At 34.5% G+C, this 24,659-nt stretch overlaps 1 protein-coding gene across 2 annotated transcripts; it reads right to left on the reverse strand.

Moving 5' to 3' along the window:
• Positions 1 to 4,946: 4,946 nt before the first annotated feature.
• LOC125659450 (eukaryotic translation initiation factor 4H-like) lies at positions 4,947 to 23,932 on the reverse strand. Of its 2 annotated transcripts, XM_056146151.1 has the most exons (8): positions 23,856 to 23,931; positions 19,007 to 19,145; positions 18,593 to 18,641; positions 16,425 to 16,489; positions 12,431 to 12,527; positions 7,865 to 8,188; positions 7,159 to 7,202; positions 4,947 to 7,074 (listed from the first exon to the last, which is right to left on the reverse strand). In XM_056146151.1, the coding sequence occupies exons 1-8, from the start codon at positions 23,894 to 23,896 to the stop codon at positions 7,048 to 7,050; spliced, it is 786 nt and encodes a 261-aa protein (XP_056002126.1). In that variant the 5' UTR covers positions 23,897 to 23,931; the 3' UTR covers positions 4,947 to 7,047. The 2 variants fall into 2 exon arrangements, with proteins under 2 accessions (XP_056002126.1, XP_056002125.1); XM_056146150.1 differs by lacking the exon at positions 7,159 to 7,202 and having other exon boundaries at positions 23,856 to 23,932.
• Positions 23,933 to 24,659: the final 727 nt, after the last annotated feature.

Here is a 24,659-nt window from a genome sequence, read left to right on the forward strand (position 1 = left end):
AAAATAGTATCAAATCTTGAAAAAGGCAACGATATCTATTTATTTTTATTTTTTGTGACATATCAAAGCATTTGATAGGGTATGGCATAAAGGTCTACTACCAAAAAAAAAAAAATGGCGTATTGAGCAATGTATTAAGACTGGATTGAAAAATCTTCAACTGAAAGGCAACAAAGAGTCCATTTTGAGGGATTCTCATCTACCTTTAAACCTATTGATGCAGGAGTTTCCCAAGGGTCAGTACTAAGCCCTTTTCCATTTGTAGTGTATATCAATGTATTAAATGACATCATCGATGGAATAGTGAACCATATACTTATTCGTAGATGATACCTCTTTATTCGCATTTGTTGAAAAACAATATTTTACACTCAACAGCATCTCTCACTTGCGACTTTGGCAGAATTAAAACTTCACCCATCGGATAGGCTATTGATTTTAATATTGAAAAAAAAACCCACACCTGTAAACCTCAATTTCACAAGGAAAAACATGTGTTGACTGACATCAAATGTAGCCCAAATGATGATATGATAAAGTAACAAAATATCCACATAGACCTCATCGTCACAAACCACGGGCTATTGTTTCATTCTATTTCTATTGTGAAATAGAATGAAACAATGACCCGTGGTTTGTGGTGATGTGTAGACCTAGGACTCTAATTCCTGTCTGATGACACCTTGTCTAAACGAACCCGTCTGTCAGACCCGTTGCACTTTCTCCCTTCTTGTTACATTTGGTACCGTAACCATGTTTCCTGAATAAAAATCATGGCCTCACACCCTTCTATTTTTGCAATCTAATTAAAATTAGCTGTTTTGAATCTGCCACCGCTTCGTAATTTGTGCAACCTGATTAAAATAAGCTGATTTGAACCATCTATCGCTTTTCAAGCGAAGCGGTATCGATTCAAAACAGCTAATTCTAATTAGATTGCTATATTTGATAGAGTAGGGTGAGCTACATCGCCCCTTATATTGAAAGGTTATTATCTACCCAGGGTGCTAGGACCAATTAAGCTTTTATCTGCCAGTCATCATTCCCCTTCTGTGGTAGATGAATGCGAGAGTGTGGAAGGGCAGAGTATTCATATTCAAATTTCAGACATGGAGGAAGCACTAGATGAGCTGACATCTGACTACCAGAGATGCAGAGACGAGCTTGAGCAGACCATTAGATGTAGGCACCATGTTTCATTTGGTGAAATTGCAGGTGTGAGTGAGGAAAGAGAGTTAGAAACTGCCAGCAAGCACGAGAGCCAGTAAGCACGAGGGAAATGCACGACAGTAGAGCTCCTGCACCAATAAATTTTGCAATGAATGAGAGGAGTCATGATAGGTAACAGACACCCCTGTCTGCTTTCCCTATAGTTATTCCTCACAGACACCCCTGTAGATATTCCCCACAGGCAGACAAGAGAAAGAACCAGACTAGTTTGAGGGTAAACCTACAGCGTAGTGAAATTATCCTGTGCATTTCGAGCAAGTATGCAGAAATGTCCAAATAGCTTGTCACGTCATTAAGGGGGAGGTATATAAAAATGAAGGGGACCTATCACGGAGTCAAAGAAATGATTAGGAATCTCCTAAATTCATTCTAGCAAGTAGATTTTGCCCTCAGTTGCTCAAAGAATAGAATTTTAATCTTGACTTTGCAAGTTCCAACATGTATAAAGGAGGGGGAAATGGAGCAGACCTGACTAGGATTCGAACCCTCAATAACTCAATTCATGTGTGCATCAAATCAAATATTGCATGCAATACCATGATTGAATATTTTTAATTATTTGCGTCTCTTAATTTGGCGCTTCATATCAATTCGGTTTGACGAGATCAAAATTCTAAGTCCAGTCCTCCCCAAAATTTGCAAAGTTCTTGGAACAGTGTAACAAATCCCCTTCATCCTCTTGATACAGTGGAACTTGGGCATGTGTGAAATATACTGCAAATCTGAACACATTTTAAACCAGACCCTAGTGGGAGTCATGTATGTGTCACTGTGGGTCCTCCTACTTCACCCTTTGACCTCAAAACCGAGAGCACTTTCTCATCTCATGGGAAATCTGTGCACTACGATGTAAAGGAAACTCAACCATCTTTGTAATTAAGTGAAAGCATGATCCACAAATTCATATAAAGATACCAGATAAAAATGAAATTCATTCAAGAAACCACACTGTTTAGAGACAAGCATTTAGATACCCCAACTAGATATCATTGTGATGACAAAATTCACAAAAAGGCCCCACCTTATGGCTTTATTTGCTAGAGTTCAAGGTCCACTACTCTAAACTTGATCTGTTGTAATCCATTGATGTAAGTTCATGTATAAATCAAATCAAAAGCTGCAAGGGTTGTCACAACAACAAAAACAAACACACAAACAAACAAGAGGCCCATGGGCCTAGAATCGCTCTTCTAATACATTGTAGAACAGGCAAAAATTCTCACTAACCAAGATTCATCAATTAACGAAGTTTGATGATGTTAAGTCAAATAGTACCTGAAAATTTAAATGTAACAGTCCAAAAGTAGGTCACGGTGACCTACTTTTGGTCGACACACTGAAGACTCAAGATGCATCATGCAACTGACAAGTCAAATAGTATTCAAATATAGCCGTCAAATTCCAAAAGAAGGCCACAGTGACCTACTTTTTGGTCGACACACTCCAAAGACTCAAGATGCATCAACTGACAAAGTTTGATAATTGAAGTCAAATAGTATCTGAAATATTCAGATATAAACGTCAAATTCCAAAAGTAAGTCACAGTGACCTACTTTTTGGTTGACACACTCTGAAGACTCAAGACCCATCAACTGACAAAGTCTGATGATTGTAAGTTAAATAGTACCTAAAATATTCAAATATAGTCGTCAAAATCAAAAAATAGGTCACGGTGACCTACTTTTTAGTCAACACACTCTAAAGACTCAACATGCATCAACTGACAAACTTTGATAATTGTAAGTCAAATAGTATCTGAAATATTAAAATATAGCCGTCAAATTCCAAAAGTAGGTCACGGTGACCTACTTTTTGATCAACAAACTATGAAGACTCAAGATGCATCAACTGACAAAGTTTGATGATCCTAGCTTTCATAGTGTCCAAAATATGCATCTAAAATTGAAAATGTGAAATTTGAATGTCTGCCAAATTCAAAAAGTAGGTCACTGTGACCTACTTTTTTTATAAATATGTTTCGAGGCCTCTAGACGCATCAACTTACAAGGTTTGATGATTCTAAACCTCTCGGTATCTGAAATAACAACCTAAAATGTATTCATAAATGATTAGCCATAAAATTCAGAAAGTAGGTCATGGTGATATACTTTTCACATGACGCAGTTCAAGGTCCCATGATCCATCAACTGACAACTTTTGATGATCATAGGCTCAAAAATGTCCAAGATATGCATCAAAATTCATTTAATAATAATTACCTGCGAAATTCAAAAAGTAGGTCACCATGACCTACTTTTGAGACAACATGATATTAGGTCCTAAGATGCATCAACTGACAACATTTGATGATCCTAGTCCTTATACTAAGCAAAATATCAAAGTTTTAACAAAACAAAATTTAAGGTAAACTTTGAAGTGACCTCGAGACCACACTCCTTGCCCCAGGATGATGCCTTGAACAATTTTTTTTTATCTACAACCCATCCTCATCCTTATGCATAAGTTTGGTGATAATTTGCCCGGTGGTTCTTGAGAGGAAGATTTTTTAGCAACCACTACTTTTGTTTGCATTTTCCTAATTATCTCCCCTTGTTAAAGGGTCACAACCCTAGTTTTAGTACAAATGAAAGCCCTTGCGCCAAGGATAACCTGTGACAAATTTGACAAAAATTGGCCAAGGGGTTCTTGAGACATAGCCCTTTTTCCAAAAAGTTGACGCACACCGCACGGCAGACATATGGCCATATGATTAGCTCTTTGACCCTTCGGCTCAGAAGAGCTGAAAATGTGGATTTGGGTCTGAATCAACAGGGGCAACTTCAACTGGATTTGGGTCTGTGACAGGTTTTGGAAAGACATCAAGGTTTGGTGCAGTAACTCAAGCAAGTAGTAACTTTGGAACAACATTGTGCACCACATCTTCAGGATTCGGAACTGGAGAGTTTGGAAAACCAACAGGTGAGAAAAATGTAGTGATATTACAAATATTTTGACCTCAACCTAGCCTCATGGGGTTGTGACTTGCTGTACTGGAGAATGATTTTACCCCCTTCCCTCCCCTACCAACTTTGAATTAAAGATTTTTTAAATCCAAAATTGATCTTTTGATCATGACCCTAAGTACATCAAAACATTCTTCTAACAGTTGTAAGCCATGCACTGAACCACTTTAATCTTAAATCTCTAGAAAACAGTCAAATCCATGAAATTTTGAAACAAGTTCAAGGTACACAACTCATTAAAAAACAGATCAACAAAGCCAACACTCAAACTGGATCTGTGACCCTATGTAGGCCCTCTCCCATTAATATAAGACCATGTATATCCCATTCAATAGCTGCAGGGACAGCCAGTCCAGAAAAGTGTTTGCAAAAACGGACAGATGAACACACACACAGGCTGATCACTATAGGACCTCTGTCTATAGGCGGGACCCTAATAACCGACAGACGAACACACACACAGGTTGATCACTATAGGACCTCTGTCTATAGACGGGACCCTAATAACCGACAGACGAACACACACACAGGTTGATCACTATAGGACCTCTGTCTATAGACGGGACCCTAATAACGAACAGATGAACACACACACAGGCTGATCACTATAGGACCTCTGTCTATAGACGGGACCCTAATAACTTGGATGCAATGGACATTTTATCGTTATAATAGTGATTATAAATCTCAGATTTCAGATGTAAGCACTACATGTACATTGCATTTGAACTAAAGATCAACAGAGGAACATTATTCTCTTTCAAAGTTTTATTCTGCTTCATGTTTGTCATGATTTCAACTTCAATGTACAAAAAAAGGTACAGACCAATGTATGACATCACAATGGTATATACTGGGTTTAAATACACACAAACACTATGACGGATATAGAGATATGTACACCAGTACACAAATGAGCACCTTGTATACCATACCTCATTCAGGAAACACACTTTCCTCAGTTTGCCATAATATACATAATGAAATGACATTTCATTAATGAAAAACATGATTTTTTTTTTACTCATAACCTCAATAAATTGTTAAAAATATATTTGTTACATTACGTAACTTCAACAATAATAATTTCACACAAAATGGCTTAGAAGACAGTATCATCTATAATTGCAAATGAGAATGTTAAGGGCAACACATCCTCCCCCCAAAAAACCATGCTTTAGACAACCAAATTTTCACTATCAAACATGATAAATGAAAGAGAAATGCAAGCATATTGTCATACAAATTATCATTGCTCTTCAAAAACAAAATGACAGGAAACCTTTGCAGTCCTTAAGCAAAACGAATGATTACATAGTTCAAAGTCTTGCCAATACGAAAATTCGATCCTTGTGAAAATACAAAAGATAAATATGTCGAACACAAATATCTCATTAAAACGAACACAATTCAATTTCGGTGGCCATACTTAACCCATTTTGGTAGGATACCGTCTATTTAAATGTCAACACAAAATAACTATTCATAGCCTTTATCCTTCTTTAAAAGAAATACAGGTGACTCTCAATGGCTCAAAGTTCTCGATCTCTTGAAGTGAAATCAAGGCCACAAATTTTTTACAATCAATATTTCATTGTTTTCTGCTCTTGATATCTCGAATTAGTGGTAGTGCAGACATGCAATCAATCAAGCCTATAATTATTTCTGCCTGGACCTTATTTGGATAAGGGTGAATTCCCAAGGCTAGTTAAGTAGATGTTTAGATAGGTGACTCCACCTCTGCTTCTCTTTGGGGGTAGATAATTGTTTTATAAAATGGAAAATGTTAATAATGACCTCGTATTTTGGAAAAGTTTGTTTTAAATTGACAATCCAACAGTGAATTTTGCAAATATATATTTAGAGGCATGCCAAGGAATAAAATAATATGAAAGAAAATGTGTCAAAACAGTCTTAGGACGTTGTGAATTACATTTTCAGTTCCTTTGAGAGATTGAATGTTGAGTTAAATCTGAAAATCAAAGGTGAAGATTTTATAGTAACTTAAAGTTAATTGAGAGTCCCCTGTAGGAAGTGCTTTACCTTTGTCTGAGTATGTATGAGAGAGAACACTTGACCCTTGCCTGTGTGAGCGAGAGAGAGAGAGAGAGAGAGAGAGAGCACTTGGCACTTTTGTGTGTGTGAGAGTGAAAGAAATACGTACAGTTATCTGCTTTGTGATTAGTATTTTTTGGACAAAGCAATATAGCCATGTTAACATCAATAAAAAAACAAGTCAAATACTGTTATATGCAGTATTCACACAGATTTCATCAATTGTGGGTTTTAAGCTAGGCAATAAAAAATTCATCCCCGGAAAGAAAAAGACTATGGCATGTCAGTCATACAGTAAGGTTACTGTACATTAAAAACTATTGTAAATGACAGGTACACTCCATCTGACATTGGCAGAGGTCAGCTTGAGTAGCTGTACTTCCTGTCAGACAGGTAAGAAGTAGTATGGTATATACATGTTTAGAGAGTTACACAAAAGTGGCATCTACTAAATGGATTTCATTGCGTTCTAAAATCAATTTCAACTATTCTGCAACATGAAAAAGTTACAAATTCATTTTCTATTTTCAATGAAATCGCCTAAAATGTTTTGGTGAATCCAAACATGTATGTACTGTACTTGTACACAAGAGAGATTTACAATATTTACAAATGATTATTAGTTAATGACTAATTAGCTAATTGTTGCTGTTTTCACTCGTCGTTCGACTGCGGTCAGCAGGGACCTCCACATCATTTGATGCATCTCTGGGTTTCCCAGTGCCAAATATACTGGCATTTCTAGAGGCGTTCCCTGCAGGAAGGCTCGCTGGCTCTTTAACACTACGGGGTAAAAGTTTTAACCTTGGCCGCTGGGCTGCACTCTCTGAAATGAACACATTTTTATGATACTTTCTGTTTTGTTTTTATAACTTTACTATATGAGGATAACATTGACAATATAGATCACCATAATGGAAATGACTCCAAGGTCAAGGTCACCAACTTTGGTGCCTAAAAAAAGAAAGGTTTGTCACAAGGAATGCACATATGAATGGGAGCACTATACTCACAAACAGTTATGAGCAAGGTAGACAGAGAGGAGAAAAATGAAAAATACACCCCCCCCCCCCCCCAAGCAAAAATATTTGAGGAATGCTTGCTCTTAGCGAGTTTTTCTAATCATTTTTTGTCTGTCATGCCATCTGTTTGTCTTGTCTGTAAACTTTTTACATTTCCATCATTTTCTCCAGAACCACTAGACCAATTTCAATGTATCAACAAACAAAAAGTCCATATATCTTGGCAGTCTAGTTATCCCTCTCAAGACTTATTGGATGTAATACTTCACTTGTATGATTATCAAAACTAAATTATAAATTCTACACATATTAATTTTTGTGACCATTTTATTTCTGTCCATACGCCAAACAAAAAACCCCTTAAAACTGGCATTCAATACTCCAAAATATCAAGAAAGAACTTTGGATGAATATAGACCTGGGTGATATCATTCTCCACTTCAAATTGGTGAAAATATCACAATGAAAACAGGTTGAAAATAAACCAGTATACAATGAAAGGGGAATTATTCATTCTTTCTCAAGTACGAGACTCACGTTTTCACCTTTTCTGTGTTCTGAATTTAAGCATGAAGTTGTAATTCAGTAACTTGCCTGGTGAGGGCTCTCTCAGCTCTTCTGGTGGGCCACCACTATTCTGTCTTTGCCTAGGTCTACCACTAAACCCATCCTGGCTTCTACCACCAAAACCATCCTGGCTTCTACCACCAAAACCATCCTGGCTTCTACCACCAAAACCATCCTGGCTTCTACCACCAAAACCTTCTGGACGCCCCCTACCACCTCCATAGTCCCCTCGAAAGCCTCCACGACCAAAGTTTCCCCGGTCTGAAAATCCTCGGTCACTTCCCCAATTGTCACCTCCTCGATCCTGGTAACCACCTCGACCACCTCCACGTCCTCGACCCCTGAAGCCTCCTGTAATATTTAGTGAGAAATGAATTTTCAAAATACTCTTTTTCCTTGTCTAAGGACAGGAGGACACTAATCATATGATTGTAATATATTATGTCGGAAACTCCATATCACTATAATGGCCGTTTTCACTTTACTAGCATCACATCATCATCAACTAAGCTATGTTATTTAAGTATTAGGTCATGAAACCATTGGATACGTCATGATTTTACAGTAATAAAACTGCCCAACCTGAACAAATAGAACAAGAACGGGGTCATGATTTGGGGGATCCTTAGTTTTCCTCAAATTTCTTAGCCATTTCTTCATCAACTTTGATGAAATATTCAGAATATGATTTCTATTCATAGTTTTAAAGAATTTTTAAAATAATGTAGTCATTGAAGTCATTTACATGTAAGTTTATATGATGATAGAAGGCTGTTATTAAATATTATGTAAATTAATTTTTTTATTGAAAGGGTATCCATTCCCTGTAGTCTGAGTGAATTTCTGAAATTTCTTACAGGACAATGATGTCATGATAATCAGTTTGAACAGATTTTTATGGGAGGTAACTCTATAACCATAATTTGGGTATATTTGTACTGAAAGTCTGCTATATAGGCCTTTCCGAAAACGTGAGTTATCTCTCTTTGTATTCTTACATTTAGTGTGAATATGACAACTTCCAGGTAGTAACACACTCAGACTGCGCATATATTATAAGAGTTATATTAGTATGGGTGTTGTTCAAAATCGTAAACACTTGAAATCATTTGTACGAGAGAGTAAGAAAATGTTAATGGAAACAAAAACGAATTTCTTGATCGAGTCGGCTGTGATTTTTCGGGGGTTGGGTAAAAATTGAATTGGAAATCACGCAGACATACATTTGTTTACATATGTCTCCAATAACGACTGACATATTTATTTTGTATGAAATCAGAACAGAACTTCTGATTCTCAAGAGATGATGGCATCTCATCAATCAACTCAAAGCTCGGGTTTTTACGAGGATCAACACGTGCAAAGATCTTGCATAACATCCCCCCCCCTTTCCAAAATAAAAAAAATCAATTAAATTAGGAAATCAACACTTTCATTGTTTTATCAGAGCTAAAATTATTCCACCACTACCAATCGACTCTTTCAAAAATAAACCAGATTGCAATGTTTGGGTAACTTTCTCCAAAGTACCTGGACGTGTTCATTCTGTGTGCAAATCATTTGTACACTGCAGCATAAGGCTGGAATTGTTAATATAAACTGATATGTTTACAATGCAGAAAAATAGGTAATTAAATAATTTTTTGAAAATTAAATTTGTTCAATATTGCTCGATTGATATAAATTATTTTTCATAGACCTGTGTGATCCTGGGGGTGGGGGGGTGGGGTTGCCATATTCTCAAATATACTCTCTGTGGGAAGGTAAGTTTTTAACCCCCAATAGAATGCTTTTGACGTCTCTGTATCTTCCCTCTTTTACTCGTTTTAGCCCCCTTGAAATGTATTTGATTATGTATAGGCACGTATCATGTCATAACAGAAATTGCAATGGCACATTTAGATCCCCCTTTTCGCCACAAATTTACAAAATAATTTGAGTAAAACTCCAAATATTTTACCCAAAATGGCTGTATTTACAGGTACACACTCTTGCTGACTATAAATTCAGGGCGTTCAATTATAAGTTATTTTCAAAACAATTGTATGCAGGGCTTTCAACAAATTTAAAAGTAGGAGGCTGAAATGAAAAAGTAGAAGGCGATCCAATGCGAACAGCACAGCCGTATCGCACGCCGAGCTATGCTCGGCGACCTTACGGCCGGGGGTCTGGGGTAAATGACGCAAAATCCTGCATTCTGGCAGTTTCCTGGCACTTAAATGCAGTTTTGAAATTGTCATTTTTTTGCCTGAAATTTTTACTTTTGCCATGAATTTATTGTTTCATATGTGAAATTTTCTGTTCATGCAAAGACTTAAAAAATTCAACATTGCAAAGTACTAATTTTGATGCAAAATGAAAAATAAAGTGCATCAAGATAACTACATGTAATTATTTTTTGCAATGCTGTATCAATCAATTTTTAAGTGTCTTTGCTTGAATCTCTGCCACCCAAGAGTAAGCAGATTAAAGTAAAATGTAAGAAGAATATAGATCACAACCAACACCAGTTTTATATAATAAAGCATCAATATATATTATATTTATAGTTGTTCTAATTACCTGTATTGTCAGCTTTCATTTCCTTTTTTAACGGATACATTGTATGTTATAAAAAAGTTTACATGTATTTAATCATTTTTTTTATTGAATTGCAAATAAGAGTTACACTCCCAATATTTTAAGAATATTCTTCACCATTAACACAACTCTATATTTCTATTTTCATTTGGTCCCTTAAAGTCTGTTAACTGACACTGGGAGTAATATTTTTCTCCAAGACTGACATGAAACCCATTGGGACCTTTTGCTTTTGCTCACCCCAATATTATTTAAATAAAACCCAAACAATCTTTATTACAAATTAATAAGTAACATTTAAATGACCTATAAGTATATTTTTCCACAAATTCAAGTTTACAGCTACAGATTTGTTGGTAACATAGCGAATTTGTGCTGAAAAATTCTACTTTCGTTTTTATTTAATACCACGTGGGCATTTGCAAATTAAAAAGAATAGCAAGTCTGAAATCTTCCCTGATTAAATTCTGTTTTCGCTTTAAAATTGTTGATTGATATTATACTTGTGTCACTTTTACTTCTGGCCTTTTTAAAGCCGAAACTGAACAGGGTATTTGTTCTCTTCATTCCGTCAACATCATTGATTTTTACGTTCAGGACTTGTTATCTTTCGGAACTTCTCGTCTGTGTTGTCACGAATTGGGTAAATCCGAGGCTTTCCGACTATTGCAATTGACATATTATTTTCTACACCAACAGACGACCAATCAGGTGCCGGTATTTACCTGAACTAAATTTAGCGCAAGTAAACACGTTTTTACATCCTAACGGCCGCGATTTCTGAGTCTACTATAGTTTGGAAGATGTTTAAAGTTTTATAAAAGTTTTTTTCATTGGACATACATTTTTGTCACTAAAGTAGCAGGCACCTAATGTTACTATAGGCGGCAGAAATCCGCCGGCTACCGGCTACTTATGAAAGCCCTGTGTATGTGTAAATGTCAGTTTAAAGATGGTTTCTGACAACAAATTTCTTTATGGTTATACTTGTATTTGAAACTGTATAAAGTTTGTGGACAGACAGCTGGAAATCTCTCAGTGGCCTCTCACAAGTACAGGCTGGGATAAATTTTATTCGCCAATCAAAGAGATGGACATTTTCAAAATCCAGAGGTGTCAGTCCGACATACCTAGACGTACATCGTGGCAGAACTTTTATCGCTGAATGTACTACATTGATATTGAACTTCTGATATTTTATCATAAATCTAACTGTATTAAAACATGGGCTAAAGATCCTGAGGAAATGTATGCAATATATAATATATACTAATTTCAGTCATAAAACATGTGAAATCCTGGAAAATGGGAGGGGGAAAGGTAGTTAGAATAATCTAACTGCGTCTCAGGAAAGGCCCGCTGTAGGAAATTACATCACTTTAACGATAGAACATTCTATCGGGGAGGAGGGGGGGTCCTCCTCTACTTACAACATTAATTTTCTATTATTTTTACATGCAAAGCTGGTTATTTTCACGTGTATGAAGTAAACTTATGCATTGGGATTTTTTATCAACGTTAACATATTTGTTGGTGTGATTACTGTAAAATTATACAGCAATATCTTTGCGGTCTTCTGCATTGTTGATAATGACGCTTCTCAAATATACTACCCGGAAGTCTTAAACTACTGTTACGCAAGGGCACTACTTTCCTGATCAAGGAAAGATAACTCATGTTTTCGGATTGGCCTATAAAGACCTGATCATGAGATATATTCTTTTCATAATTATCCATAAGGAGATTTTTGAAGAATTTTTCTTTATAATCCTATGTAAAATTTTGAAACCATTTTGTGAACCTGAGAGTCATGTGGTGAAGCAAGTTTTAAAACAACCAACTGAATCCCATTGAATCTGTCCAAGATTCTAAAGCTGTCCAGTGGTCAGAAAGTGAACTCAACTGCAAGCTAAACCTGGGAGCTCGAATAAATACACTGAATTTCTGCAGAAATAAATGTCATGAATAAGCTTCAATTATGAATATATAATATCCTTCCTATAACTGCTATACCTCTGTCTCCCCCGCCTCTGCCGCCGCGGAATCCAGCATTTTTATCCTTACTTCTGCCCTCTGCTACATCCACTCTAATATTCTTGTCTTCAAATAACTGATAAAGAAAGCATAAACTACCAGTTCTTCTATATAAGTTAAAGAAAGCATAAACTACCAGTTCTTCTATATAAGTACATTAAAGGACACATTGCATGTTTTTAAACTTTTTAATTTTTTCAGCAAAATTAATTCATTTCATGCTTAAAACTACTTTACATGTGTTTTAAATGAAACAGTTTGCGTAGTTTTCGAGTTTGAAAGCGATGAAATTCAAATCTTGCAATATGCATATTTTCTTCGATAGTTTACGCGCCATTATCTGTGACGTCATATGCGACCTCGAGCGAGAAGATTTGAAAACAGTTGATAGCCATTTCATAAACAGATTAGATTTAATTGACAAACAAACAATTATCACATTAACAACTTGTAAATAACACTGCATTAGGGTGTTTTGTGCCGTTTAAGGGTGTACTTGCTGTCAGTAGAGAGGATTTGGACTGTATCTTTTTTAACTGTCGAAGGAAGGTATGAGGGACAAGACGTGAATATTTTTTGTCGGCACAACGACTTTGCCATAAAAACCCCCAGTAGAATTTGTCCCTGTACTTTTTAAAACAAACACTTGGACAAAGACGTAGATAAACTGCGAGAAAATGGTTCTATCGAAGCTACGCACTGTTACATATAGACCTACGGCATATGCTTTCCGTTCTGCTCTCGAATTCAATACACACTCGCACCAAATGACCTTCACCTTGTAACAACATGTAGGCAGAACTTTGCTAGCAGTGTCTACCAACTGGTAGTTTTAAAAAAGAAATTTAAAGATAAAAGATAATTGAACTTTCAATTATAAATAATAAAATATAATATTTCCCGACTTTCAATTGAATTATAATGCTTTCATTTTTTTTTAAGGAACGCGTAAGTGTTTACAACAACAGTACGCCGCGCTCCCACTTCCTAAGTAACAACGTGTTGATAACAAAAAATAATGATTAGGCGTAATAAAATTGTTTTAATAAAATAATTTAAAAGTATTGTGATTTTCACAATAAGTTTGATTATTATTATTATTATTATTTTCCGAAATGCTCCCGTGACAGTAGGCCTAGTTGTCAATGATACATAATCGTATCATAATTTAGGCCTATCTAACTTCTCCAAAAATAAATTTAATAATAATTGCACTGTTTATTTTAGAAAAGCAACAACGCTAATTACAGTTGTTTACAGAAATGGCATTACCAAATTGTGTTTAGACAGTGATCCCATGTAAACATTATTTACTCGCAAATTTATGCAGATTTCATACTCGCTTTTCTCGCTACATTTGGGTCGCTGTTTGTATGCACTGGTGGCTAAAAGATATAAGACTCGGGAAATTTGTCAACATCGAAATAAATGTTATCCATGGTAAATAAATTAGGCCCCTAAAACCCGAGCATTTAAAAATATCTAACACTACTTTTACAACAAGTTGATCGACGAAGGTCGCATATGACGTCACTGTACCATGTGACTACCTATCTAATTAACTAGGCTTTTTGAAATCGGGGCTTAGATTTAAGTCCGTATTGTGGCTAATTATCGCAATACTTCAGCGAACGAACTATTACAATTAATTTCTATAAGCATAAGGAAGACAAAATGTATATAATTCTGTATACTTTGAAAACACGAGATGTGTCCTTTAAAAGCTTTGCAGAATTTTAAGAGAAATATAACCCAATGCAAAAGCTCTGAAAGTAATATCAACTCTTAGAAAAGTAAATGGGCAATGTGACAAACTATGAGCTGTAATTGGCAGTAATTTTTGTAAGTGTAAATTCAAAGGCTAAAGCTTCTTCATCAATGCAGAAAATGACGATCAAATAACAGTTTCAGTCCCTAAAACATTGGGGTTTTTTTCCTTCTAAATAAAGGGAAGGAATGACTGCCTTTACAAGACAATATTTGTATGAAATATGCATGGTAAGCAAGTGACTCTAGGTCAAATGCTTAGAGAGGAAGATCTACTCATGCAAATTTGTTGATGTTGAAACAATGTCTGGAAAATGTGGTCTGAAGTCTAAATCAGGGGTCAAAATCAATTTTTTCTACCACAAGCTAATTCTAACCTGTGGGTATAAAAGTCATCACTACAACCTGACCTCAATATGACAATAAATTAACGTAGATAGGACATGTTTGAGTGATTAATAAATATTTATTAATTAACAAATGACGCTACTTTCCACTCTGATAAAAATGACTATACCGGAAGACTTGGTAAAACAAAGACTGATTTTTTTTTTTTTTTTTTTTTTTTTTTTTTTTTATATAAATGAATAATAAAAACATCATACTTAGAATTCAATTTAATCATCCCTATTTATGTGAACAGGACTCGTGGCACATGTCTATATTTATTTATCATAATGCGATGTCTGACCTTTAAAGCATTTGTTTTTGACTCCGATTTTCTTAAAAAAATCACGAAAGAAAAATCCGGATAGAAACAGTTGTTGAAATAGGTCGTTCATGTAAGTGTTTGTATGATTCTGGGTACAAGTTTAAGACAAGAGGCCCATGGACCACATCGCTCACCTGAGTCACCTTGGCTCATATTTAAAGATTTTTCCTATTCACATGTAAAACTTTCCCAGGGGGCCATGATTTTTACAAAATTGAATCTGCACTATGTCATGAAGCTTTCATGTAAATGTAAACTTCCCTGGCCAGTGATGTTTAAGAAGATTTTTAATGATTTTTCCTATATATTTGTATGTAAAATTTTGATCCCCTTACCCATGGGGACCATGATTTTTACAAACTTCAATCTGCACTAAATCAGGAAGCTTTTGTGCAAATGTAAACTTCTTTAGCCTAATGGTTCTTAAGGAGAAAAGTTTTTAAAGATTTTTTTTTCTATTTATTAGTTATGTAAAACTTTGATCTCCTATTGTGACCCCATCCTAACCTCAGGGGTCATGAGTTTCACAAACTTGAATCTGCACTATGTCAGAAAGCTTTTATGTAAATCTGAGCTTTTCTGGCTCAGTGGTTCTTGAAAAGAAGATTTTTAATGATTTTCCCTATATATTTGTATGTAAACCTTTGATCCCCTATTGTCGCCTCATCTTACTCCTGGGGTCATGATTTTAACAAACTTGAATCTGCACTATGTCAGAAAGCTTTCATGTAAATTTGCACTTTCCTGGCCCAGTAGTTTTTGAGAAGAAGATTTCCCCCATATATTTGTATGTTAAACTTTGATCCCCTATTGTGGCCCCATCCAACCTCCGGGGGCCATGATTTTAACAAACTTGAATCTGCACTATGTCAGGAAACTTTCATGTAAATTTCAGCTCTTCTGGCCCAGTGGTTCTTGAGAAGATTTTAAAATGACCCCACCTTATTTTTGCATTTTTGGAATTATTTCCCCTTTATTTGAACAAATTTGAAAGCCCTTCACCCAAGGATGCTTTTGGCCAAGTTTGGTTATAATTGGCCCAGTGGTTCTGGAGAAGAAGTCGAAAATGTAAAAAGTTTACGGACAGACAACATGCGATCAGAAAATCTCACTTGAGCTTTCAGCTCAGGTGAGCTAAAAAGTGAAAAGCACATCATCATATAAAACAGATACAATACAATCATGGTTTGTAAATCACTACTTGCGAAGAATTTCAAGTGTCCACTATTCTTATTCGCTATTTTTCAAATGTACTTGCATTTTGCAAGTATTTCTCGCTGATTTCGAGCCCTGTAAATTGACTGTCTATATTGGAAATCAGTACGATCATTGGATTGCCTTACATGATAAATGTAAAAATTCCATATTTTGCATCAAAGAATTCTTGCCAGTTACAGCTCCTACTGCTTTAAGCGATGAGTATGAAGAATGAATCCAATTCACTGATGGCTTAGAAACTGATACACGATTCCCTACAATTTTCTAAATACTTACTGCCCCATCATAAGTGAGAGCTTCCTTCAGAGATTCAATTTCTTCAAATTCTACGTAAGCGAATCCTGAAAGCCAATATACATGTCTGTTACAACATAGGTGTCAGAACAATATCGTACACACGAACACACAGAGTAGAATCTTGATATGTCAAAGTCAACAAGACTTTAAAAAATTTCAAGATATCGTGGGGTTTTACTCTCTGAAGTTAAACTTTAGCAACACATCGATTTGACCTGTTCTTCTCCAGTGCAAACATACTTTTTATTTCTGTTCCTTATTAGAATAATGCAAGTATAAGTACTATAACTATCTGAATTGATATTTTAGTTATCTTGCATAAATTCTATTAAAAGTCACAATATTTTATGCAGTCATCTACATCCATATAGCACCCACTGCAAGTCGAAGCAGATGTTATGTATGCTCTAAAACTAAATCTGCACCCAAAAGATCTCAAAAAGACTATCTAAAGATTTTCTTTTTTCAACTTTGGTAATGGTATAAAACTTTGATTTGATTGTGTAACTCTGGAATTTTCTTTCATCACTGCCGCCGGAAAGTCCAACTACAGTGCTCCCTTGATATATTGCCCCCCCCCCCCCCCTCCCCTCCCCCTCATTAAAATGTCACCCCCACTTATTGCCTGAAAATCCTTAAAATCAGATTTCCTCCCATGTTAACACCCCTGTCATATTGCCATATGCCACTGAATTTCATAAACAAATGGTCAAATGTTATAGGATTTACCCTCAATAATAATACCCATTAACTAACACCCATCAGTAATCACACCTGTACTTTGATAGCAGTTGAAATTGAAATTGATAGTGGTGTGGTGAAGTGTGACAGTCTGGACAAGGTATTCAGCTTAATTACTAATAATTGCTGAATTAAACTCAAGATAATCTAAATGTTTATACAGAATGGAGTCCAAATAGCTTTATGATATTAAATTTCTTTTGACTGCTCAGTGGTGAATTTGTTATATATTGCCATCCCCGCTTTATTGCCCAAATTCGTCTTGAACAAAAGTTGGCAATATATCGAAGGAGCACTGTACTTCTCAAGATTCAAATTGGGTCCTTCGTTGGATTGCTTATAAAAGGTTTGTCTTAAATGGGCATTAACTGTCATTTTGTCACCAAAAATTTAATTCAATAAAAATTGCTCTTTATTATATCTTTCAGTAATAACACCAGTATTCAATTATTTTAAACACGTTTTAACCTCAAAACTGGCACATGAATATGTGATTTTGGTGATTAAACAATTATTGTCTTGCAAGACAATAATTCTTCCTTATATATTTCTATACATTAAAAGAGGTTATCTAACATAGTTTTATTAGGTTTCTCTTGTTTTCGTACAAAATAAATGTTTATTGGTTATTAATATATATTCCTGTGCCAATGAGAGATTTTGAGAGAGAAATAGCTGCCATCACTTTCACAGCTAATGACCCTTTAAGACATGGTATGAAGTGACAAAAGAAAGCCAAATACCCGGTCATATAGGATCATTAATGAATATTTACGCTGAAGTTTTTGTTTTCATTTTCATTGGTATGGTAATTTCAGTGTGTGCATTATTAAATGTATAAATCTACTACATAGACCACGACCTTGTTACAGCCTGTGCACATTCTGAATCAGGGAGTATACCCAAGCTGTCAATCAATTAATATGTCATCAATGCATGTGCAAGGTCGTGTGGGATTAATCAACGAAACCTTTCATTGTTTATCAACAAAATCAATTATCAGTAAAACAATAATATAGTTTTCAAAGATGTCTGCAGGGTTGATGACGTGTGAAAATCTACCGTTATGTCTGCCAGAGAAGAAAATTAACCAGACATTGAAATAAACTTTAGACTCAAAACAAGATGTGTTTGTATATCAAAGCTCTAGCATTTACTGTTCAAAGCTTATTAGTAAGGTTAAAGTTTCAGACAGAATTACAGACAGGACAAAAACAATATGCCCCCCGATCTTCGATCTCGGGGGGCATAAAAATACTTCAGGAAGACTGGAGCATTCAAGATACTAAAAGTTACATGTGTGTGTATAAAAATCATCTTACTGAAAAATGTTACATGTGTGTGTTTATCATTAAATATATTCATATTTAGTACTATGGTGACTTGAGCCAGTTCCTCTAACCCACCTTTAAATTTATCTGTTTCTTTATCTCTGACTAGTCGTACATTTCGAACCTGAAAAAAAAAGAAGAGCCTCGTGTGCTGTTTTTTCAAATAATGCATTCATAATATCATTATTTTTTCCATCTTCCATGATCATTGATTTTGTCTTTTTTGTATTTCCCGTTGATAAATATTGATATAAAAGATGTAGTGCGCAGAATCTGATCGACAAATGTTCATGGCGGCATGAAGCAGACAGAGCTTAGTAGAATTGTACTTGATGTTATTATAAGGTATTATCTACATTTTTGGGTGAAATCTTTATCAACAAATTAAATATCAATTTATTTTTGTGCGTGACAAAATTTATTTTACTGACCATTTTCAAAGTAATATAGATCTCTAAGTCTAAAAAGTTCTCTGAACAAGTTCCTCACCCTCAAGTGTTTGAATATCACTTCAATGTCGCCCTGGACAAGCCCTTGCGGCAAGTTTCCTACATAACATGTAAAAGGTGGTTCCGTAGGTAATGGTTTCTTTTCTTGATTTCTACCTCCTCTACGTCCACCACCATATCTGAAATATAATACCCAGATATATACTGGAAAGCAAGATTATGGGAGGTGGGGAGTCATGCTGCATGCTAAGATATCTACTAAATTGTGAATGTAATCTGCATTAAAAGATTATGTTATGTCCTAGATATTGTGCCAGATGATGGAATTAGGATAGATTCCTTAGGCAAAGGAGAGTTGTTTTTGGTTGATATTATTGTATTTGCCATGGTTTTGCAATTACAATTTCTTTAATTTCACTTTCGCTGAATTATTCCATGAAGTAACGTAACATAAAAAAATTCATGAATGTTTGCAGAATATTCCGAAGAATGAATTGTCTTGATTCTTAAGACGCCGCAGTCTTCACGAAAACTCAGTGGTCCGAAGACCGAGGCCAGTGAATTGTAAGGTCAGGTCAGTGAAAATCAAATATCAAGAAGTCTGATGGGCTTGTAGACTTTTTGTAAGTCACATTAAATATAATGTTGGATTTGGATATTCTAAATGCCTTATTTGCATAAATTTACCATCAAAATAAAAATAAATCGATAAATAGCATATAAAGTAAGTGCTTGGACATCGTGGTTTGTTTATTTTTTAAAGTAAAGAACGACAAGTTAACTATACTTTATATTGTCAGGATAACTTGTATGTTAATCATACGAATATTCAATGAACAACTTGTTGAAACAACAAAAATGGCCATGTTCTGTATCACACAGCACACCGGTAATATTTCTGCTTTATTGCATTGTCAAATTAAAATGAACTGTTTATGAACTTCGTCAATTGCAATTATCTCTTGATTTTATGCAATTTCTATAGTTTATAGAATTAATCAATCGTTTACATATGATGTTGGTAAATAGTCTTGTTGGCGGGTAAAGAGAGAGAGAAAAATACTGTGTATGTTGTTTTTCTGGTATTGACAGGAAGGATGTCTTACGGTGGATATGAATATGAGTAATAATCATATTTGATAAAGGTTCAGTGAATTAATTGTACAATCATACAATACATTCCATAATGTATGTGATAAACATGTACTTCGAAAATTTGTTCAACCAAAATAATTTTTGTTTTGTGATTATCAATCAGTAATGGTTGATATATTATAACAAAAGGCAGAACAGCGACTTATATAATCACGGAAAAAATTAAGGACATTGAAAATATCAGATGAATATCGAACTTAAAAATTCATCGATGTGTGGAGTCGTTGGTCTCGGTAGAGGTGTGTGTGTCCTTCGTTGAATGAGATGTGATATAAGTAATATAGTTATTAATTTTCATAAGATGATAAGCATGGGCTCAGTCAAAACTATTATCAATATACCTAACATTGACCACCTTAACAATTTCAGGGGCAGATCAATGAATTTTTTAAAGGGGGGGGGGGGGGGGAGGTTCTACAATTAATTTTGGTTTTCAAAAGGGGGAGGGGTTCACACCCTCAAAATGTTTTATTTTTTACCCCTTTTTTTGCAAAATTTTCTGACAAAAGAGGTGTGTGTGTTTGTGACCCCTGGAAACCCCCGTTGAATGCGCCGCTCACACAATGTTATGCAGATCATGCTGTAAACCAATTGCAACTTCTCGGCTTGCCGGAAAAGCCTGAGAATGTGTGATTGGTTGTACATAGACCTAAGCGTCTATGGTGTTGCATCGTTCTAGGCGCTTTGTTCTGGAAATTTTCATAAGGCTGATTTAAGACCAAAATCACAGATTGAAGAAATGAACGGGCATATTCTATTTATTGAACAATTATCAAAACTTATTTCTTCTGTTAGATCAAATTCAAGCATATCAATAAACAACAGATTTTCTGCATATCGTATTATCTTTATAAGTTGTCGTTAAAAAGAAAAAGAAAACTGGCTTAGATCCGCCATTTTACTATCATTTTTGCTATTTCAGGGTAGTTTATTGAAAACGAATTCAAAGAAGGTTTTTTAATCAATTTCAAAATATTTACTTAAAGCTTACGGACTTCACCTCACATATAGGTGCAAACAGTGACCCCGGAGTAAGCATTTTGGAGTTTAATGACAAAATTTATTAATTTATAAGTATGAGATTATTTAATTGATTAATTGTCAATTGATTTATTGAGACTTTATCAAGTATAAATATTAGTTAACTCTTGAATTATCGCCACTCAATTCATCGCCATTTTCGTTATAACGCCACATTTTCCGAAGAATATCTTCCTATTACTTAAAACTCTTGTTAAAATGCCGAATTCACTATTGCCATTTACCAGAGTTTTTAATTCAAAGTGTGAATTATCTTGATAAACTGCCATGGGTGCAAGTGGTCAGTAAAGTGGTAAATTGGTCATTATCGACCTCTAGCGTACACCTGGACAGTTGTGTATTCAATATTAAAACAAAGCGCATTAAATGTATTTGCTATATTAACAAGAAAATTACTTAATGTGAACTGTAGTTTTGCTGTTTTTACATCACAGAAAAATATTTTAGTTTAGCTATGACATTACCACAAGAGAAGTTTCTGTTGAATTTTGAAGAAAATAAGCAAATTATTAAGTACCACAGAAATCATCCAAAATATATACAACAGATTGAACAGAAAATCACTGATCATTTTACTGTTTTAAGGGAGAAGTCTATATATATAAAAAAAAAAAAAAAAAAAAAAAAAGAAGAAGAGAGGACAATGGGTGATAATTTGTCTGCAAAAGATGAAATTCTTGTTGACAAATTTAAAACAAGAGATTTTGTAAAATAACTGAACAATACACTTTGTGTTATACATAAGGTAAAAAGAAAAACTTTCAGTTATTTGATATTAGAAGTACGGTGAATGTACTATGGCTATACTTATACCAAGGATTAACCATGAAAGCCACATGGCTTATTTCTAGTGTGGTCCATATTCATTTTCTGTGATTATTTCTCATAAAGTGTTGTTTTCTCTTTCTGTTTGCCGCCTTAAATTCTTGTAGCTTTACCTGGCATTAAATCCTCTCTATACTTTTCACTATATAAATCATTATAATTGAGTTTGTTCAATTAAGATAAATAACTCAGTTGGAAATTTTCTATCTGCCATCACCAGTGCTCAAGTCAATGGCAAATATTTTCCATAAATGGCACATTTAATCTATGGCCCAGACAGATTTGTAGGTTGAGGTGTCGGTTCTGGAATTCAGAAAGTTTTGCAAATTGTATCTAAACAAAATAATTTAAACATAACAAATCATACGAACTTAATTCCCCCGAAACCTTAAAAATGTTGGAGAATTATGAAGAAAATCCCATTATTTTAAAAATATGGTTATTTACTCCACTAAAAATTATCCTGTGTAGGACAAAATATTTTACTCTTATATGGGGACACTCAGAGACACCCATTATACAAAAACGATGTTATTATTGGAGACAGGTATTGCAGATCAGTACATGCTTATATTACCAACAGGTGTATTGCAAACTACACTCGGTCATGTGTAACTTGACATTGATCGACCTAAATTTTTTTTTTTTAAATTACAATTGAAGAAAAAGCATGATTAGCAAATTGTTTATTCATAAGTCTTGTCCATATGTATAGTTGCCTAATATAATTATAGGATGAAAGTTAGCTTGGGTTTATTAAATATTTTAGTTTAAAAGCAACATATCAGTTTCCTACTGATGATTATTATAAAGTGAAAGTCGATGAATTCATAATTATTTTTTTTTATTTCTTCAATTCAAACAATATTTAGTTATTTATTGAAATAATCAATATAAATGGATTTTCCATTCCATTATATAATTGGTAAACAGAAAATATTCATATTACATGTACCTAAATGCTATTCATTACACTAGTCAATTAGTCATTGATGCATTAAGATTATTTAACCATGCATATTTTTTACATTTTTTTTGTCGATATCCTATAATGGACCCCAATGGAAATAAGCCTGTTGGCTTTTTGGGTTATCCAAGATAAAGGGCAGTATTTATGTTATGTTTATTAAGTGAGCCTAGTGCTGGGACAATTTTAAAGTCCAATCTGTGACTGTAAATGCAAAATGTGATATTATTTATAGAATGTTATTTTATGTGATATTGTGTCATATCAATTGTTATTCTTTGTCTAACATGCCTTTATCTGAATAAACATAATGATAATATTGATTTTGATAACTTTAGGTGTTTGCAGGGTGTTTAAAACACTTAAATTGGTTAATTCAATCATACAGTAGTTATTTTTCTGTAACGTAGGGCAAGTATTGATGATAATAGGAGACGAGTCGTCTTTAAGAAAGGGACAAGCTGTCTCGAGGAGAAGACGATTTGTCTTAGGGGCGAGTTGTCTCGATACCCATTTAAAGACGAAAATGGAAACACGATTTAAAAATTTATGTTTTATTGGCAACTGCGTAATTGTTTGTAACATGTACCGCCTCATTCACACCCTCCACTTGGGATACTCCTGCTGGACTTTTAAAAAATATCAAATATAGGATATATCTATGCTATCAATGAGGTACTCATTATATATTTCCTAAAATGAATTCATTGAACATACTGAGTAGTGTGCAACACGTGTTGCATTGTTTTTGCACGAAATAAATTGTGACAATATTATAATGTTTCAAAAACTTCTTATGAATACATCATTTATTCATCGTTTATTGTCAAAATGGCATTATTTATGGATGATAAGAACATAAATTTCAAATATATCTGTTCATAACCCTCGCAAATCTTACCCATAATCGGCCATGTTGTAAACACTACATCCGCTACGCATGCGCTGAGATGAATTTAGTTAAGACGTACGAGAGAGAGAGAGAGAGAGAGAGAGAGAGAGAGAGAGCAACTCTTACTTTGCGTAGCGAGTTATGTTACCGGATCAAGGATCTTATTTATCTTATTTTGATCAGATTGTTTGGGTTTTATAATTTTTTGGATGTTGTAGGTCCCTATATATTTTAGATTTAAAAAAAAAAAAAATCATTTGTAATTTGATTATTTCATTTTATTATTATTTTTTTTTATATAATGCTTGCTGATTCTCTCTACGTATATATGCATATAATGTTCTGACATCATAATATGAAAATAATTTCAAAAATGAAAATTTGGGCTCGTGTATGTGTGTGTCATATTCTAGCAGGTTAAACGTTGCAATATTTGATCTTTTCCATATTTTTCATTTGTATATTGTATGTAATCCATCAGCATTCTATATTTTCCATTTGTGTAGCATGATTTTTCATCTGTCTCCTTTTTTAAAACTACTAGATATGCTAACTCAAACATTTATATTTCCTTTCTCCGGAAAGTGTAACAAGCTGTACATATATAAGGGGAAAACTTTTCAACGGACTACTAAAAAGTTGTCTAAATTCACACTTTAGTCTTGGAATCAAATTACCTGCTAAGTAAATTTCAGTTGATGCTTTGTCGATTTGATACAATTGACGAGTGGGTTTAATGATATGCAAACTGTACCGTGCACGCAAACCTTAACCCACACTTTTTAACTTGCAAATACCACAGATTTACCAAGA

This window comes from Ostrea edulis, chromosome 1 (assembly GCF_947568905.1).
Source record: "Ostrea edulis chromosome 1, xbOstEdul1.1, whole genome shotgun sequence".
Taxonomy (NCBI): domain Eukaryota; kingdom Metazoa; phylum Mollusca; class Bivalvia; order Ostreida; family Ostreidae; genus Ostrea; species Ostrea edulis.